Source organism: Sceloporus undulatus, chromosome 5 (assembly GCF_019175285.1).
Source record: "Sceloporus undulatus isolate JIND9_A2432 ecotype Alabama chromosome 5, SceUnd_v1.1, whole genome shotgun sequence".
NCBI lineage: Eukaryota > Metazoa > Chordata > Lepidosauria > Squamata > Phrynosomatidae > Sceloporus > Sceloporus undulatus.
In genome coordinates, this window is record NC_056526.1 from 84,428,074 (window position 1) to 84,447,663 (window position 19,590).

The following is a 19,590-nucleotide window of genomic DNA, read 5'->3' on the forward strand; positions in this document are numbered from 1 at the left end:
CACATGACGAGAGCATCTTAAAGGGCCGGTATGTACCGGGCCATAATCTACTGTGGTGTCTCTCCATTTTGCACTGTCAAAATACACACAGAGTAGTCATACCTCAGTTCACAAAACCTTTGATGAAGAAGGTACCTTTTACAAAGTCATTGTACCCTTAATGAGTAACCACTTTTCTTCCTTGTCCTCTTTCTAGCTGAATGTTTAAGCAGCATCAGCATTGGGAGGATAATGAAGGAAGGCTGGAGAAATATAGATTTTCTATGTTTGCTGTAAACAATTCAATAAAATTTGAGCTGGGAAAGAATAGGATTATTTTATCACTAGTCTTACTGTAACAGTGTACATCAGGCAAGGTAAAGAGCAGCTGCCTTCAGAATCCCTTACTAAGCATGATGCATGGACATCAAAACAGAAAGGTGAGCCTGCCTCATCAGGTGCCTCCAGCATGTTTTTTTTTTAAAACAAAACAAAACATACCTTAGATCTGGTCACCAAAATTGAAATCATAAGAAAAGCAGAGGTTAGTCAAAGGAAAAAAATCATCCCTGAATTTGGAAGAAGAATTCAAATGGTCTCTAGCAGGTTCAAATGTTTTTGTTTACTTATGCAAGGCTTGCCTGACCTGTTTGTTTGATTTCACATGTGCATGTTGTTAGTTTTATATAAAGGGTTTGCTGAAATATTGGAACTGCTCTTTTTTGTGTAGTGTAGGAATCTGTCCTTATTCTTTCTGTGTTATTTCTGCCTCTGGCACCAAATTTTCTGTTAAAGAAATAATGCCCAGGAATAATCTGCTTTGTTAACTGAGGTACTTGAAAAAGATTATAAAACCAAAGAAGAACATCATGTTTAAATTTATTATGTATCATAATTGCCTTCAAGAAAAAAGGCAGGGGAGTAAAGTCTAGTTTTTATCTTTCTCGTAAAATACTGGTTGTGTGTTTTGTTTCCTTCTTCTGCATCATTGACTGCTATTGACAGATGTGGGAAAACGTACAATGTGATAATGTAATGATTTAAGTATGCCTTGTTTCCCAATAGCATATATGTAGAGAGGAAGTCCAGCTTCCCATCTTGATCTTAATGGGCAGTTCCATCTACATTCAGTAGCGATCCCATATTTAAAGAGGCTTAATACAAAACATGTTACAAACATTTATAATTATAGTAGCTAACACATGCAAAATAGTCACAGCACATTTTTTGTGATTATAAGAACCTGCTTATAAGGAAGCACTGTGTATTCTTAGAAAATCTGTTTTAACTGTGTATCCATGCACATTTCAATTTGACATGACAACAAATTAATAATATATAGAATGCAAACTGTTTTCTGTTTTAAAATATAGATTAAAAGCTTGTTCAACAAATCACTCTGAAGTCAGTCATTTTGATCAGACAGAAATGAGTCTTCACTGTGTTTACCCCATAAGACCTACATGCGCATGTTGGCATCTGGCAAAGTCATTTTGTTGTTTTAAAAAATTAAACGTCTTCTGCTGAGGTCTTGGAAGATCTAGATAAACAAGGAGTTATTATGCATAATGCAGTAAAATTGCCATCCCACACTTCTGGATTCTAAGAACTAGATCTACTGCACCATGTTTTTTAGATGCCATATCAGTAGGTAGTTGACCTAGTTACAGAAAGTTAACTGCATTGGGGTGTTAATATTATGTTTTTACCATTTACAGTTAGAAATAATTTGAATTTCACTTCAGCTCGCTCTGTCTGTCTGTCTGTCTGTCTGTCTCATTTATTACTCATCCTTTCTCAAAGGTGTTCACAAAGGAAATGAAAATAAATTGGACACTTTTTCATTATAAACATGCAGAAGTATCATTAATATTCTTTCTGTAAAGCAATTTTAGAAAGCTATTTGAAGAGCTGAATGTACAAGGTTGTAGTTGTTCCATGAGGCAAGAAGCTGAAAAACCAAGACAAGATAATGGATAAAGAATCTTGTTCTTGTATTTCTCTGCTACTGGAAATAGTATTTAATTCAATGGCATAGATATACTTTATATTTCCTTGCTCTTACTACTGAAGTACACTACCCAAAGTACTATGTAAAAACAATTTCTCTCTCCCTCTCTCCCTATACACACACACATACAGATTTCTGAAAATATACTGTATATATGGTACTAATTTATTGTTATGAGAAAGATCTTGATACACTCTTGGATAAGGTAATTAAAGACTAGCTTTAGATGTCTGTATTTTTTTTTTTTTTTGTCCCCGGCTGTGTAAAATGTCTCAGGTGCATTCAATGGTTTAAAGAGGAAATGCTGACTCAGAGGAAGCTGATGCAACCTGAGCATGGAGATGAGTCATAGCAGTTCCAAACTGCACTGTCACTGTAGCTACATGAAACATTAGCAGGGGGTTCGATCAGAATCCTAGTTGTGTTTGTGTATATAAGGATGAATGCTCCAGTACACAGTCTAGTGGTGTGAATGTCAGTTGAGGCCGGAACATTATGCTGGTTTGTGTAAATATTGCTGTATTGTGATTGTAAGTATTTGCTGTAACTAAGGCCCGGTACAAACGGATGCTTTGTGGTGTGCTGGTGGCGATTTTAGGGTTTAGGAGCTTGCAACAACCACATGCCCCCAAATCCCAATACGTATGGGCAGTGCCATCTTGACGCAGCGCTATCCATGCGGCATGCAAGTCCATGACGTGCCTTGTGCGACACATCCAAACAGCACAACGCACAGGACACGTCACCGTGACACCCCAGGGCACAAATGACGCCTTAGCAGCATCGCGGGAAAGAGCTCCATTTTGGAGAAGGGCGGATCATTGCTGCAGACGTGCAGTTGCCGCAGCAACTATCCAGAGGAGAAACGCCACCCCTTTCTTCTAATCTGTACCGGGCCTAAGATTAAAAGCCGCTTCAGAAGAACCTCAGCAGTTGTGAACTACTTCCAGACTCAGCAGTGGTGTGTGTCTTCCTGGCTGACAGTCTTCTATGTGTGGACACAGTTGTATCCCAGTGCTAACATTAGATCATAGACAGCTACATGCTCTGCCAGTAGAGATGTTTAGATTGGCCCAGAAACTTGAGGATAACAAATGGAGAAAAGATTAATCAATAAATCCTAGAATCATAGAGTTGGAAGGGGCCTCATGTACCATTGAATCCAACCCCTACTTAGTTCAAAAGCTCTAATTAAAGCAGCAAATAGTTGCCCAGCCTCTTTTTGAAGATGTTCAGAGAAGTAGACTCCATCACCATTCTAAGCAGTTCTTATTGTCAAGAAATTCCTTCTAATGTTCATTGGAAATCTTCTGTCCTGTAATTGATGGCAAATGGTTCAGAGGGTGCCATGGTTAGGTTTTGTCTAACATCAATATATTCTGGTGCACTCTGGTTCTTGTTGCATAAGCCCCTCACTGTCTGTCTGTCTTATTTCTCTGAATTTTTTTAAAAAGCCAAACAATGCTGCACTATTTTCTCTTGCCATTTCATTGTTACAGAACGTGTGGTGCTGTTCGGTGTTCTCTTAGCAGCCCATGAGACATGTTGAAAAGAAACTGCACCCTCTGGAGACAGTCCTTTCTGAATCTCATGAAAAAATAACACTTTTATAGTATACTAGTGGTGAAATAACCATACATTTGGACCATACAGTCTTTGGGGTTTTACTTTATTCTGTTTCAGATTAATATTGGATGCACTACTGATAGCTCATCTGCTGACCCAGTGAAACTTGAATTCTCACGGGATTTGGGGGCAACCTGGCACCTGCTTCTTCCTTTATGTTATAGTAGCAGTAGCTACCTCAGTTCTCTCTGCTCTACTGAGCATCATCCAAGCAGCACATATTATGCTGGAACAACCCAGGGCTGGAGAAGAGAGGTTATCCACTTTGGAAAGCTACACCTCTGTGGGTATGTAATTGTCTTGATGTTCACCAAGCTTTTATCTTTATATATACTTTTTTCTGCACTACTGGCTTATATAGTAAAAGGACACTGAATGGCTAAACACAAAGAGAGAGAGACACGCACATCTCATGAGCATAAATAAAGTTACTTGAAAGTACATTTCATTAATTTCACTGCAACATGCTTCAAGACTATGTGTTCAGAACCACATATGAACAACCCAAGTTAGATCACATTACTCTAATTAAGTTTCATTGATTTCAATAGGACATATTTCAGTTCTGTGGCTTATGTAGCCTAAATGCCACCATTCATACATAATAGGTTGTGGAGGACCCCAAATTTTACAGTGGTAAAAAAAAAATTGGGACAAGCCTGTGAGCAGAGATCCTCAGCCCAGTATAAACTGAATATGATTAGTAGCCACAGAATACTGACTATTGGTGGGAAAGCAAGATGAAACAACTTGCAGGGACAGAAAAGAATGGAGTATCTTGGGACAAGGTATGGATCATTGAAAAGAAAAGGGAACGAGCAAGTTTCATATAGCAACAATATGTTGTAGTTTATAACTGTATATTAGAATAAAAAAACATAAGTGAACTCAAGTGTTTTATCCTCCCAATTATTATGCATGTTATATGTTTTATTTGCTTCTAATGTTTCTAATCTAGGATAACAACTCTGAGGAGCTGTCATATTTGAAATGCCATGGAGTTATGATGTCCAAATGCCAGTATAATGCAGAGACATAACAGTAAATTACTAGGCCATAGTAATTTGGAAAGCCATAGGTTCTTCTCAGAACTGTGGTCTATATATATATATATATACAGCTCATACAGGAAACATGTTATTCCTTTCAGACAACTGCAGAAAGTCATAGGAAGCATCCTGTGCCTTTAAAATATATCGTGATAAGTAATTTTGAATCTGCTACAAGAGAAACCATTCCCACTGGGCTTGTGACCTCATATTTAGTAGCAAGGTACAGCAGCCCATATGATCCTACATGAAAAACTGGAACATACCCTTTTTAAAAAAAACCTTTTGAATAATTGAACAAAGGGTTTAATTTTTAAATATGAACATGCATCTTTGGTTATTATTAACCCGTAAATGTGTGGAAACCTTTAACTCTGCATGTCTGCTGTTCTAATCCAAATCATCAAGGCTTTTTCCCCAGTGTTTCAGCAGCACTTGTGGGAAAGAGATTCAAATGCGAAGCAGTCCATGACATAATATGCCAAAATCATAGAGACACCACAGATTCTTTAGGGAGTTTCTTGTTTGCTTGCCTTCGTGTTTCTTCTTTGTCTGTCTTCTAGTGTGAATGTAGGATATTTAATTTTCCTATCCCTTCATCCTCTTCCTAAATCCACATTAAGCCAAGAACTGTTTGCAGTAAAATCCAACAGAATCCTATGTCCCTTTGTGACTTTCTGTGGTGCAAAAATGCATGTACAAAAAGAAATCTTAAACTAGCCATGGTTAAGCTAATCAGGAAAGCTACCATTGTCTGGGACAGTATAGCCATTCCTTCTGCCCTCCCTTAGCAGCATGGGACTAAGTGGTATGGGAATAGATATGGCAAGTTGTATAGGTCAATTTGTTTTATTTTGGGGGTTTTGTGAGTTGAATTTGTGTAAAACTCTGTGCCACAAGAAGATATTTCACAGATATTGGTTGTTTTTGTTGTTCCTTGCATAATTTTGTAAATTTTCAACTAGCATTTTTCATGCAGTGTGGAGCAGTGTGGTATTATTTATATTTCCTTTAGCAATACGTTTATAGCAAATCATCATCAGAACAATTTATACACACAAAATACAATTCAATTGCTAACCATGGGTTTTATATTGTTTTCTTTCAGATTGGTGAGATTCAGATGGTACCAGGGATTTTATCCTGCTGGTTCTCAACCTGTAACCTGGGCCATTGACAATGTTTATATTGGTCCACAGTGTGAGGAAATGTGTAATGGCCATGGTAGTTGTGTCAATGGGACAAAATGCATCTGTGATCCTGGCTATTCTGGACCAACCTGCAAAATAAGCACCAAGAACCCTGATTTTCTCAAGGATGATTTTGAAGGTATCTTGGTTGATACTTCCTTAGTCATTACTGTGCTTGAATTCTTCTCTAAGGATTTTTGCTTTTGCACCATTAGGAAGACCAGATTTAGCCATACCAAATTATCTCTCTTTTCTTAAAATATTAGTCCTCCTTTAACTTCAATGAAGCCTTCTCCACTTTAGTCTTATTATACCGCTTCTACATGTTGATAATCATAGAATCAGGTTTCCAGACCCTTCACCATTTTTGGTCACACTCCCCTGGGCACTCCCCACCTTGTCAACATCCTTTTTGAATTGTGGTGCCCAGCACTGGACACAGTATTCCAAGTGAGGCCTGACAAAAGCAGAATAGAGTGGCACTGTTACTTCCATTGACCCAAGCACTACACTTTTATTGATGCAGCCTAGAATTGCATTGGTCTTTTTAGCTGCTGCATCACACTCTTGTTCAACTTGTGGTCTACTAGGACTCCTAGATCCCTTTCACCTATAGTCTTATTAAGCCAAGTATCCCCCCATAAATAAATTTGTTTTATTTATATACCGCTATTCCAAAGATCATAGCAGTGAACAGCAAGTAAGCTAATTAGCAAGTAAGCTAATTTGCCCCCAACAGTCTGGGTACTCATTTTAGCGACTTCGGAAGGATGCAAGCCTGAGTCGAGCTTGGGCCCTTTTGCTGGTCTTGAACTCGCAACCTTGTGGTTTTGAGTTAATGGCTGCAGTACAGGCATTTAACCACTGCATTTCATTTTTTCTGCCTAAGTGCAGTACCTTATTTCTCCCTGTTGACCTTCATTTTGTTAGTTTTGGCCCAGCTTTCTAATCTATTCAGGTCATTTTGAATGTTCATCCTCTCTTTTGATGTTATCTGCAAATTTGATAAGCGTATCCTCTATTCCTTCCTCTTGTCAAAGGGTGCTCAGTGATGACTCCTCTTCATCTTGGAGAGAAGTTTATCCTGTGCAAGTTCAGTTCCCATCCTTACAATTTCAGTTCTCTTCTCTGGCAACTGCTTTATGGGACTTTATAGGTCATGACCAGCACTTTGAATTGTGCCCAGAAACAAACCAGCAGTCAGTTAAGCTGTTATAAGATCTTTTATTTCTTTGCAGAGTAGGACTTGGGCTGCATCCATGCTGCAGAAATAATCCAGTTTGACAACACATTAACTGTCATAGCTCAATGCAGCTGGACCTCCATATCCACAAATCCTTTATGTGTGAATCCAAGCATCCATGTCTTGAAAGTATATATATATATATATACAGTGGTACCCCGGGTTACGAAAATAATTCGTTCCGCCGCCGCGTTCGTAACCCGAAATCCTTCGTAAGCCGAAAAAGCCATAGGCGCTAATGGGGAAAAGCCGCGATTTCGTGCGAAATAGCGCCGAAAAGCACCAAAAAATTTTTCGTAACCCGAAATAACCTTCGTAACCCGGAACAGTTTTTTCCTATTGATTTTTTTCGTAACCCGGAAATTTCGTAAGGCGGTGCTTTCGTATCCCGGGGTACCACTGTATATATATATATAAAAATTCCAGAAAGCAAACCTTGATTTTTTTGCCATTTTATATAAGGAACGCTGTTATACTATGAAAAGTATATGTTACAAATATTTCTTCACTTTATGTCTAATGATTCATCTAATTATCTGTTTAGTCAGAAATACCATAGACTAAATCTAACTGTTCCTTCTGCACAGGTCAGCTAGAATCCGATAGATTTTTGCAAGTGAATGACAGAAAGCCATTTAATGGGATTTAATGGGATTTGAGCATCCATGGATTTTGGTATCTGGGGGGAGGGGGGTCCTGAAACCAAGGGCCCACTGTACTATGAAATTGTGGGAATTGTAGTTTTGTGAGACATTTAGCATTTTCTGTCATAGAGCTCTGGTGCCACAACAAACTACATTTCCCAGAATTCCGTAGCACTGGGTCGTAGCAGTTAAAAGTGGTGACAACTGGATTATTTCTGCAGTGCTGAATGCAGCCTTGGTTATGTATTTTCACTGATTGAAAAGTACCTTGAAAATTAATCCTTAAAGTAAAAGCTTATACTTATAGCATACCTTTCAGATTATACAGGGAAAGCCCCAGTGTTCAGCAAACACAAGCTCCTTTTGCAAGCCTCTTTTCAGCAAGCAAAGCATGACAAAATGAAAACTAATTCAGCCCCATCTGCTGCCCTTCATCAGGCTTTCAAGCATTCTATCAAAAAGGACTCCTCAATCCCCTCAAAATAGTCTCTCATGGAAATTAGAATGCACCTTGTTCAGTTTCTCTTATTGCTGTCAACCAATATGTCCCTTGATACTTCTGAAAGAAGGTGTGAAACACAGCCTATGTGTCATAATATTTTATATTACTTCACAATGTACAACTGCAAAACAAAACCATCCAATCCTCCACAATAATACACAGTAGATAGGAAAAGGGGTACCTTTAAGTTGACATTTGAAATAAATATTATTTTCTGAATCTAATGTATTCACATAAACGCACATATTCTGATCCTTTTGCACTGAAAATCAATAGAGCTGAAAAGGGCCTAACTCTGGCAAGAAGTTGTTCTGAATGCCCTCTTATTACTATCCAACTATCCAATCAGAATTAAAGTACTGCATTTGATACTTAGGTAAAAATAAATATACTGATGTATCCTAAAAATCCAAATGTGTTGGTGTATCCCTGTCTTACTTGGAAGCATGCAATGGCATAAATCTTTCCAACATAACCATATTAAGCATGAATTGGCCACCCATGAATAAAGACAGTGAACATCACTGCAGGCATATAGAATGGGATGACGTCAGTTCATGAACACACATATAAAAAAGTTTTGTGAGAGGGGATCTGATATTACAATTCCAATTTAATCCCAAATGGAAAAAGAAATTAAATATGGGAGGTTAACCATGCACAATCCCTCACCTCTTCTGAATGCAAGGATCTTGTCCTCAACTATGAACTCGCAGACTAAATTTAACACATTGAGCAGATAGCCAGAATCTTTTTTTGAAGGGTGAAAAACATTTTGTGGTTGTTTGTGCTGTGTTTAGTTTTCTTCTGTAGGTTTCCCATAAAGAGGTTATAGTTGAAAAATATATGTTACAAATATTTGTTCACTTTATGCTTTCATGTAAATTAACTGTTTAGGCAAAAATGCCATAGAATAAACTCAAAATAACTGTTCCTTGTGCATAGGTCAGCTAGAATCTGATAGATTTTTGCTGGTGAGTGGTGGAAAGCCATCCAGGAAATGTGGGATCTTGTCTGGAGGAAACAATCTTTTCTTTAATGAAGAAGGATTACGCATGCTGATGACAAGAGACATGGATCTGTCACAGGCTAGGTAATGTTTTCTTCTTGTTTACAATGTAAGACTCAGACAGTAAAAATCTATTAACTAACAAAAATTATATACACTCATCCTTCCACATTCACCGGGGTTACAGACACAGGACCTCCTTCAATGTGAAAAAACTGCAAATAGCAAAAGATGCTATGTTTTTACCTGAGAGAACACCTCTTTCGGAACCTCTAGGTCCTCCAGTGCCACTCTGTGGTCAACATCTGCCAGACATTGACCATAGAATTGTGCTGGAGGAGCTACAAAGGCCTAGTGGGATGTTCCTCTAGGAATCTCTAGGTCCTTCAGTGCAACTTTTGGTTAAAATTGACCATAGAGTTGTACTGGAGTACCTAGATATCCCTAGAAAGAACATAATAATAAAATCCATGAATACTCAGATCCGCAAAAGTCAAACCCGCAAATGTGGAGATATGAGTGTAGTGTGCTTTCTACATGTTACATGAATAAGTGTAGACTCGTTTTCTATTACTTGGAATGGGAGTGAGGACCTCATGTCCTAAGGTCAGGTGTGGCCTTTTGGGGGTCCCAGTCTGTTCCTTGGGGTCTCCCACATGGTCATCCCCTCTTCTCTATGGTTTCCTATCTTTTGTGTGGATATTTTCCCATTCTAAAATGTTAAAATGTCTGACATAAGATTTTGTTACTGTCAGGAAGAGTGTAAAGAATTTGCGTTTTTGGTTTATTTGCGTTTTTGTTCCCACATGGCCTACCTCTTGAATAGACCCAAAAACCTTTCTAAAGTTGAATTTGGGCATTTGTCTGAGATAAGTTCCCCACCTTTGACTTGAGAGCTAGAACAAATCTGGGATTGAGATATATCCAGACTCAGAAAGAAAGAAAATCAGCCCATTTTGACTTGAATCTTTAATACTGTGCTCTAAGAGGGTAAATTACCTATTATTAGCACACAGAGAATACTGTATGTATTGGATTTTTGCATGCTACCCCAAACAAACCAAGTACAATTAGTTGTGGTGGAATTTTGAAACAATATGACTTTTTAATATATTTCTTAAAATATTATTATTTTTCTATCTTCATGGGCTATGTGATCCCATTTGAGTTTGTTTTTTTGCCTTAAGCACCAAAATGGTTTGTACCATTCCTGTGCTTCACATAATGTAAATAGTAACCTCTCTCATTGTCATTTCTGGCAAATCTTTGATGAATACACCAAAATGTGGTCTGCAAGATTAGGATGTGAGCGCTTGCCTAGGACAAATAGCATATTAATCTCATCTTAGTGAAATCAATTACATTCTAACTGCTCCATAAACAGGCAGCTTCATTGTGAACCATTCCTGAAGCTGCAGTATTCATTGCCCGGGTAACTTTTCATTCATCATTCTGGATCTGTACTATCTGAAACTTCCCTGAATTACAGGCATTTGTTTACAGTCTTTTATCGGCAGATTGTGATCAAGCTGTCACCAGTTAATTGGAACCAAGCTATTTAAAAATTAAAATTTGAATTTGTCATTTTGGGTCTATTTGAAACTTGTTTGATGCAAGGGGACAGATAGGCTAAGAAAAAAAGTCAAATGAGTTTTAAATTAAACTGTTGTTTACAAATCACTGAATAACTGACTATTATCCTTCCTTCCTTTGACCTTTTTAAGGTTCTATTTTCCTTGAAACTTGTGCATTGACCCTTAGTGGGTATCTAGCAATAAAAAACTGATTAAACACTCTGTGGAAATTGCATTTTAATATGCTCTTTATCTCTTTGGAACTTGCATTATTAACATAAAGGCTTAAAATGATGTATTTTATGGCATGCTCGCATCTCCTGCTATGGGGCTTAATTTATATGTATTTCATTTCATCAGCGAAACAATAAGCCATGGCTATAAGATAAACTACTGCAAAAAAAATAATATTGCATTAACATTTACGTTGCATTTCCAAGTTATACACTTCAAAACAAGAAGAATTTTTTGTTAGAGCTGGGGAAACAAAAACATCAATACTATTTTTTGAATGAGATAATTTTGTCCATAGAATTCCTACTCTTGGTCAATGAGAATAATGTGGTTATTGTATATCATTGTTGGTTCACAAATTGACTTTTCTGTGAGCTATATTCAATCATAGCCATGTTGGTCGTGCAGCAAAATACAAAAAAAAAAATCCATAATTCACAAAAGAGTGATACCAAATTTTTATTTTATTATTAGCTTTTTATCCTATCTTTTTCCCACAAAAAAAAAGAACTCGTGGCAGCTTAGAAATTGAAAAGTTGGCATTTAATAATTATACATAGGAATAGTATTTCTAATACATTATATCTTAAACAAGCTAGAATGTATCTAAAGGAAGATGTCCATGTGAATTCAAATTACAAAAAAGTTGCTAGTTAAATATCAAGAGGAAATTCTTGATGATAAAGAGTGTTCAGCAGTGGACCAGACTACTTCAGAAAGGTGGACTTGTTCCAGGTTTTTAAACAGAGTTTGGATACCATCTGTCAGGGATGCTTTACTGTGGATCCCTTCATTGCCTGGGAGTTGGAGAAGGTGACCTTTTTTCATCTGTATGATTGTATGCTTTTAGGGGTTCAGAAAAACAGAACAAGGGAGAACACCTTGATATAAAAGAAGGAAAACTTATACAATCAGTGACATCTATACTGTGTGGCAAAGCTTGAATGAAAGGTAGTTGCGATTTAGTTAATGAATTATTCCCAATTATACTGTATACCACTTACAGTACATGGAGAATGTCTTGACTGTTTCAGTTATCTCTTCTACTGTGTCAATCCAGGTTAAGATAACATATTTGGTCAGTCAAGAATGCTGAGCAAGATAATAGAGCTAGGTATTAGCGACATGGGAGAAGCATCTGTAGAATGAGGCTGTTGTATGAGGAGGCAACATTAAAAGAGACTCCAAACCACAGTGGAATTCCACTGAATCCCTTTAAATTAAATGTTTGAGAAACACCACTATAGTTCTTTTGTTAAGAAAAGAAAAGAAAAACTCATTCAGATTCTGTAGAAGAAATATGTTTGGGGTTTTTTTGGGGGGGAGGGTAATAGTTTATTGTTCTAGAATGGAGCAAGTTGTATTTTTAGAACAAACGTTACAGTCTTTTTTGGAAATGCATGAAGACTAGCCATCCAAATTTGATTAAAACAAATTACATAGCACATAGGCAAAGAACCAAAACACCAGGAAAGGTCTGTTGTCCTGTTGTAGCCTGATTGTCTCTGTCAAACATTTGGGGTTTCACCACCTGTCAAGTGCAGATATATGTAAAATGTAGAGTACAACGTCTGGAAAAGTTGTCATCTATAACCACCCTACAGCAATCTTGGCTAGAACACCAGTGTGCCATTCCCACTTGGCAGATAAAATGGATTATATTGGCGCAATTCTGATTCGGATTATGTTCCGAGACTAATACAAATTTTTTCCATCGTTTCCATTACGAAAAGGGGCAAATTGCCTCAATTTATTTAGACTCTGTTTTCGTTCCCATTTATTTTAAATCACTGTATTTTAAAGCAGATTAATTTGCTCCCCGTTCCATGCTAGTGATACAAAGAGAAAGGGGCTGAGTGGCCCCTTTCTCCCTTTCCCCGCCATTGTCAGGGTATCCTTAGGGCTTGAAGCCCCAAGGACACCCCTTTCCAGGCAGCAGGGAAGCGGCCTTTTGCCACTTCCCTGCGGCCTGGAAAAGTGGCGGATCAGGGCAGCTGAGGCCCCAATCCGTCGGGGAAAGGGGTGGGTGCAGGCCGCCCCAGAGGGACGGTCTGTATCCCATCTATATATGAGGAGTAATGTGAAATACATTTTAATGCGGAGAAATTTAATGAGTTAAATAAAGCCAAATATGTAGGTTAATTATTTATTTTTTGTTATATTACTTTAGAGCATAGATAACAATATTAACCTTCATATAATATGGTTGCAATTAAAACACACACAAACACACGCGTGGAGGCTTTTCTATTTCTAGTAACACTGTATTTCTCGTAGCACTATAGGCTTTGGGTCTCTACAGAAATTTGTTTTTAGACTAATATTTATATAGAAATGTTTGTTACTTTGTTTTCAACAATGAGCATGGAAGAAAGATAACAGTTCATGCACAACCGTTGTTAACAGTTTTCCTAGGCTTACCTACAGTAAATCTAATCTATTCCCAGTGACAGGCTGCTCCATACGGCTTCCCGGTGTTGTTTTACTGCAATAATAATAAGTGTCTTTGTAATAGGGTGCTTGATATGATCCATGCTGTGAGGAAGAACATATGCATGATGGTGATAAAGAATTAACAAACAAAATCCTTGAGCACATGGAATCGTTGACTTATTTGTCCAGCAGTGTCTTGAGTATTTACCTCCATCAGTACATGGAGAATGTGTTTTTATTGTATTTATTTTTATTTTATTTTATTTTATTTTATTGTAAAATCCTTGCAGGAATTTTTATTTGTGAGCTGCCTCGGGTCCCTTTCTGAGGGAAAAGTGGCATAGAAATCAGATAAATAAATAACTCAGTAGCTCTCTTTACAAAGCCTGTTACAACTTTCTCTCTCCTTTCTCTCAGTTTCTCTGTAAAATATATGTACACAGACACTATAATAGTGAGACAGACACAAATACTACATCTCTATATTCCTAATAGCCAGACTCTTCAGCTAAGTTGCTAAGACAAATGTTATTCACATCATTAACAAAAAATTTTTTGAAATTATAAGGTTTTTTACTTAAGGCATTTGTAACTTTACATCAAAACAATAAGAATCTAACTGATCAACCCTGAAGATTACTTTGGAAATACATCAGGAGACAAACATATCAAATCTGTTAAGATTAGCCAGAATCCCTTTTGACAAAGATTGGAAACCAACATTTGAACCTAGTTTGAAAACCCTGGCTACTATAGAAGCTTTAACCGTGATTAACATCAATGCTGATCTTAGGATGGAAGACAGAATTTGTTCCAGTGGAAGAAACTGTGCAGTCCTTTGGGCCAATTCCTTGATTATGTAGACTACAAAGTTTAACAGCGTGAGAAGGATGTAGGAAGATGTACTGCTGTGCTAAACATATATTCTAATTATACACATTTGTATGGTTCCATTATCAAACTGAAAGATATACATATTGTTCATGTGTTGATTGTTTTTCTTTGGGAAATTTTTGGTCTCTGTGTTTAATGAAACAGAAGTGCAGCTGCCTGTTTTAATCTTGTTTTAGTAATATTAAATACACAACATAATCTTCACTTTTTATGTTTTAAAAGACTGCTTTTTTGCAGATCATGAATCCTGGAAAGCTGGAGAGACTGATTCTTTTTGTTGTTGTTGTTGTAATAAAAAAATGATTATAGCCAAAGGCTCAGTTTTTGTGTTTTGTTTTTTATAATCTGAGCTCCTGGGCTAAGATTATGAAATTTCAACAGAGAATCAAATATCTGGGACTTTGCATTACATAAATAAATCTGTCTATTTATTGATTGCATGCTAATGCCTAAAGGATAAATAAACAGTTTTGTTTAGCTCTATGATGCTGCTTCAGTGAACAAAGCAAACACTTAATCATCACAACAGCAAACTACTACATATTGTGACCTAAAAAAGAGAACTACATAACAACGTAAACTTTGCTCTCCGTACTCAGTGATCACTATTATTCTTTATGCAGTTAAGGATAATATTTTCCTGAATGTTATTTTGACTGATAATATTATTGAGGTTACTGATAGTATATTCAGGTTAGTAATCTTTCACTGTAACTCTACTAACACTTTAGGTTTGTGCAATTCTTCATGAGGCTGGGTTGTGGTAAGGCAGTACCAGACCCCAGAAGCCAACCTGTATTGCTACAGTATTCTCTTAATGGGGGTCTCACTTGGAACCTTCTTCAAGAATTTCTCTTCAGCAACTCAAGCAATGTGGGACGGTACATTGCCCTAGAAATCCCCTTGAAAGCTCGTTCTGCCTCTACCCGTCTGCGCTGGTGGCAGCCATCTGAGAATGGACATTTCTACAGCCCATGGGTAATTGATCAGGTATGTAATGTTTTCTTCTGTGGGACATAAGTATCTTATGCCATTATATATATGTTCAAATGTCATGTACATTTTCCTGATCTATTGCTACTTAAGTGACTAGTGCAAGTGGGAGAGGTGTACATATTATAGGGTCAGGATATGGTATAGATTTACTATATGAGATCTGAAGGTGCTGTTTTTCTGTGGCAGCCCTGCTTTTCTTGTGATATGCTGGATGGTACACGTTTTTGGAGGCAAAATCAGTTGCCTATGATGGATTCAGGTGAGATGGCAGAAGTGAGTTTGCATAGGATAATACCATGTTAGTGGGGTGCAGTAGTAGAATATAGGAGCCATTCAATGAACTGGGTTGGATCTGTTAAATGCACTATGTGACCTTGGATTTGGGATGTAAGTCTTTGATTATTTCATTCTTGCATGCGAAAATAAAGAATTTCAAAATGTTTCTCCTCTCAGAGGCAGGGGATGGTTGGTATTTTTGTGCATTTTTCAAAGACTTTCCATATTTTTAGACTTTTTGTGAAAATTTGGCTTGTGCTGAAAATTGTACAAAAAGTGGTTTATGCATAAAGGAATGTTTTGTGTAAAATCCACACTTTTCTGCACAAAAAATTGTGCAAAAATTGAAATGATTATTTCTATACATATTTCAAGGTAGTCACTCTCTGTCAGCATGACAGGGTTATTGCGAACCTCACAGGGTTACTGTGAAGGTTTTTGAAGTGAAGGGATATTCAATCAACCGATAACAGGGCAAAACAAAATCCACAAAAGAACAATACCTTATATTGCTGTACGGCCAATGTAGAGTGCATTGCGGTAGTCCAATTGGGAAGTTACCACTACATGGACTACTCTGGCTAAGTTATTTCAGTCCATATCTGGTGAACCAATTAAAGCTGGCCCCAAGCACTCTCGGCCACAAAATCCACCTTGGTTTCAATGACAAAGGCAAAGACAGATCCAAGCTATTCACTTGTTCTTGCAGAGACAATGCAGCTCATCCAGGGCAGGTAGCATATTTAGTTCTCAGACCACAGAACCACTAGTCCACACATATTCTGTCTCTTCAGGATTTAGCTTCAGTTCATTGGCTTTTATTCAGCCCATTACAGCTTATCACAATTATGTGTAAAAGAACGGAGCAATTCATCCATCTTGTCCATATCATCAGGCTGCAACAGCTGAAACTGATTCCAAGAAAATTAACCAGATGGCATGCTGGACACCTTCCTAAATGCTGCAATAACTGTGGTGTCAAGTTCTGAGTGAATGCAAGCAACTGAGAGTTCTGACCCTGGCTTTTTTGAGTTTGACCTCAAGATGCTCCTCACTACTTGGCATAGTTCTGCTGGGCAATGTGTTAAGGATAGAACAGTGGATGCATAAATAAGATATTTTTGCCAACTTCACTGCCACGTAATAGATACAGTGAAGACCAGTTTTCAGTCATATTTGTTCTGTGACCTGCACTCCCTACATTCCATCCTTCATCCAGCCTGCTTCATTGCCCATAGATCTCTGGTAAACCAAAGTGAATTATGGGCTGTACATTACTGGGCTGAGAGCTTAGGAGCATTTGTATCAGTGGCCCTTTCCACTTCATCTTTTCAAAGTGAGACCAAGGCTTGTACCAAATTGCACAGCCCTATCAGCCAGAAAATTCCCCGCTCTGATAGGGTTGACAAGGAAGCGATCTGACCACAACAATGAGTTTGTTGTGCCCCACTCACCTGCAAACCAGATCATTTTCCATCTATCAAATAGCAAAACTAGATTCAGGGTATATTCTATCCCACTGAAGCCTCCTCCTGTGGAATACAAGTCCAAATGTCCTTAACCATACTGATCAGGGCTGATAGGAGTTGGCAGTGATTTTTTTTTACAAAATTGAATAATTGTTGTCCCTGCCCTGTAAACTTTATGAATGGCCCTGATGGATCATCAAACCAAAGGTTCATCCAGTCTAACATTCTGTGGCCAGCCAGACATGTAGTTACAATGGTGTCAAAGTTAACATCATATGTCGCTCCTGTAATATATTGAGTCAGAGTACTGACCCATCAGTCCCAGTAATGGCTCATCTGACTGGCAGCAACCCTACAGGGCTTCAGGCAGAAGCCTTTCCTAGCCTTGTTTAAGACTCTTTTAATTGGAATGCCAGAGACTGACTCTGAGACCTTTTATATGCAAAGTAACTGGATGCTCTGTCTTAAGATAGCAGCCTTTTTCTTTGACTTCCACTGACCTAGCAAAAAAAGATTTTATTTTTCTGATCTGGGTGTAGGTAAAGTTTTTGATGGTATTGTTTCCCCAGAGTTATTGACCAATTCAAGAAAAAGCTGCCATATCCAACTTGTCCGTTGTTTCAGAAACTGTGCAAAACAGGCCCAACATTTGGACCTGTACACTCAGTTGTCATATATTTGGACTGTGTGCAGCGCTGGGACAGTGCTCTAACTTTGGCACTTCAGTCATCCTTTGAATGGAGGAAAGACAACCCCATTTTGCTCTAACAGGTGGCTGGAACTGTCAATGATAATATTGGAATCAATGAATTTGTACTTATTGCATGTGAGCGATGAGGATCTGAGCACATTGTGTAAGGCTTAGAATAATTACTTTTTCTATTGTTTATATTGTTATGTTTAATTCTGAACCATCTGCCTCTGGTTAAGATCCTTCAGAATGTAACTCCTGATGAAAACTGATGCCAGGAATGAAAAACATTATTTTTTTTCCTTTGCTTAAAGGGAAAACGCTCTTGTTCAAAAAGTTCATAGTTATTCATTGTTAATTAGCTGTTATGAGAGTAAACAATATTACCCTGAATTTCAAAGAAAGGTAAATAATTAATGCTAGATTGGCAGGGAGGAAAGCAAACTAGATTTCATTTAAATCATAACAGCACCAGGAACTTACCCATTGTTCGTTTAATCCTGGAAGCATTTGTACAACTCTGAGCTACTGTGGGAATAAAGTAATGAGTACAATACTTGTAGTTTTTTTAGTATTTAGAAGATCTGGATAATTGTAGGAATATAACTGAAATATACTAGTAATTCTTGTATATCTAGAAGATTGTAAAACTGTTTCTATGTATGGGTGATTATACAGGTTTAGAGAACCAGTGTTGCATTAGAGTTTTGACACTTCTATGTGTGAAATTATAACTGATGACCATAATCTATTTATCCCGTAACCCATATGAAAGGACTCTTCAAAAGAGCTTTCAGCCCAAACAAAAAGGACATTTGATGGAGCAATCTACAAACCACTCTACATAACAGATTCTGATTTGTTCCTTTGTTCAGTTAGTAGTAGAAGCTTTTGATGTAGGCATAATCCATATTGCTGAACATTCAGATGTCTGAGTGATTGTGACTAATGCTAAACTAGAAAACATCACCAAAAACATTTAAGTCATGTATTACTCTTATTCAACGAATAACCATATCAGTAACCTTCACTCAGGTTTCAAGAAGAATTCTGACTATTCAAAGAAGATACAGTCTTCAAGTGTAATCATATAAGGGAAAGACAGAAGACAGAAACAGGCCATAAAGTTACTACTCAAGTATCTGTAATAGGCAACCATATTTACTAAGTAATTAACCAGGGTTGATTATGATGGTTTCATTTATGAGTTGAGTGAAACAAAAATGTAAGTCCTAGCAAGTATAACCCATCAAATTTCTGTAAAAATGCAAAAATACAGTCATGTGAAATTGTTTGGGAGTACACACAGTAGTATCTCACAAACTTGTTTAGTCCCATTATATAATAATAAATTTTGTGGGTTTGTATACCCTAATAGACAAAAATTTTAAAATACAATATAAATTAAAGAAAATCATGACGTGTTACATTAAATAGCATCACCCTCCTGAAAAACTGGATAGAATTTTACACTTAACAGGATCATTACTAATACATGTTGGATTTGTCTAATGCAAACTCGGGTGATTTTTTTCAAAATATTAGGAGGGATTTAAAGATTAAGAAATATTGAGCCAAAGTATCAAGATGTATTAAATATGTTTGTTCCTGAATTGCACGTGTAAGTCTCATAAAATGTATATTTGCTTTAAAGTATGGTAGATGAAACTCTTTTGCTTGTACTGCAGATCCTTATTGGTGGAAATATCTCTGGAAACACAGTCTTGGAAGATGATTTCAGTATCTTGGATAGCAAGAAATGGCTTCTCC

At 37.3% G+C, this 19,590-nt stretch overlaps 1 protein-coding gene across 1 annotated transcript in view; it reads left to right on the forward strand.

The window, feature by feature from the left end:
* Window positions 1-19,590, forward strand: part of RELN (reelin) — a 250,778-nt gene that overhangs the window by 189,160 nt on the left and 42,028 nt on the right. The window contains 5 exon segments of the mRNA XM_042467668.1: window positions 3,674-3,903; window positions 5,774-5,994; window positions 9,190-9,337; window positions 15,120-15,378; window positions 19,509-19,589. Coding sequence (XP_042323602.1) covers window positions 3,674-3,903; window positions 5,774-5,994; window positions 9,190-9,337; window positions 15,120-15,378; window positions 19,509-19,589 — 939 coding nt within the window.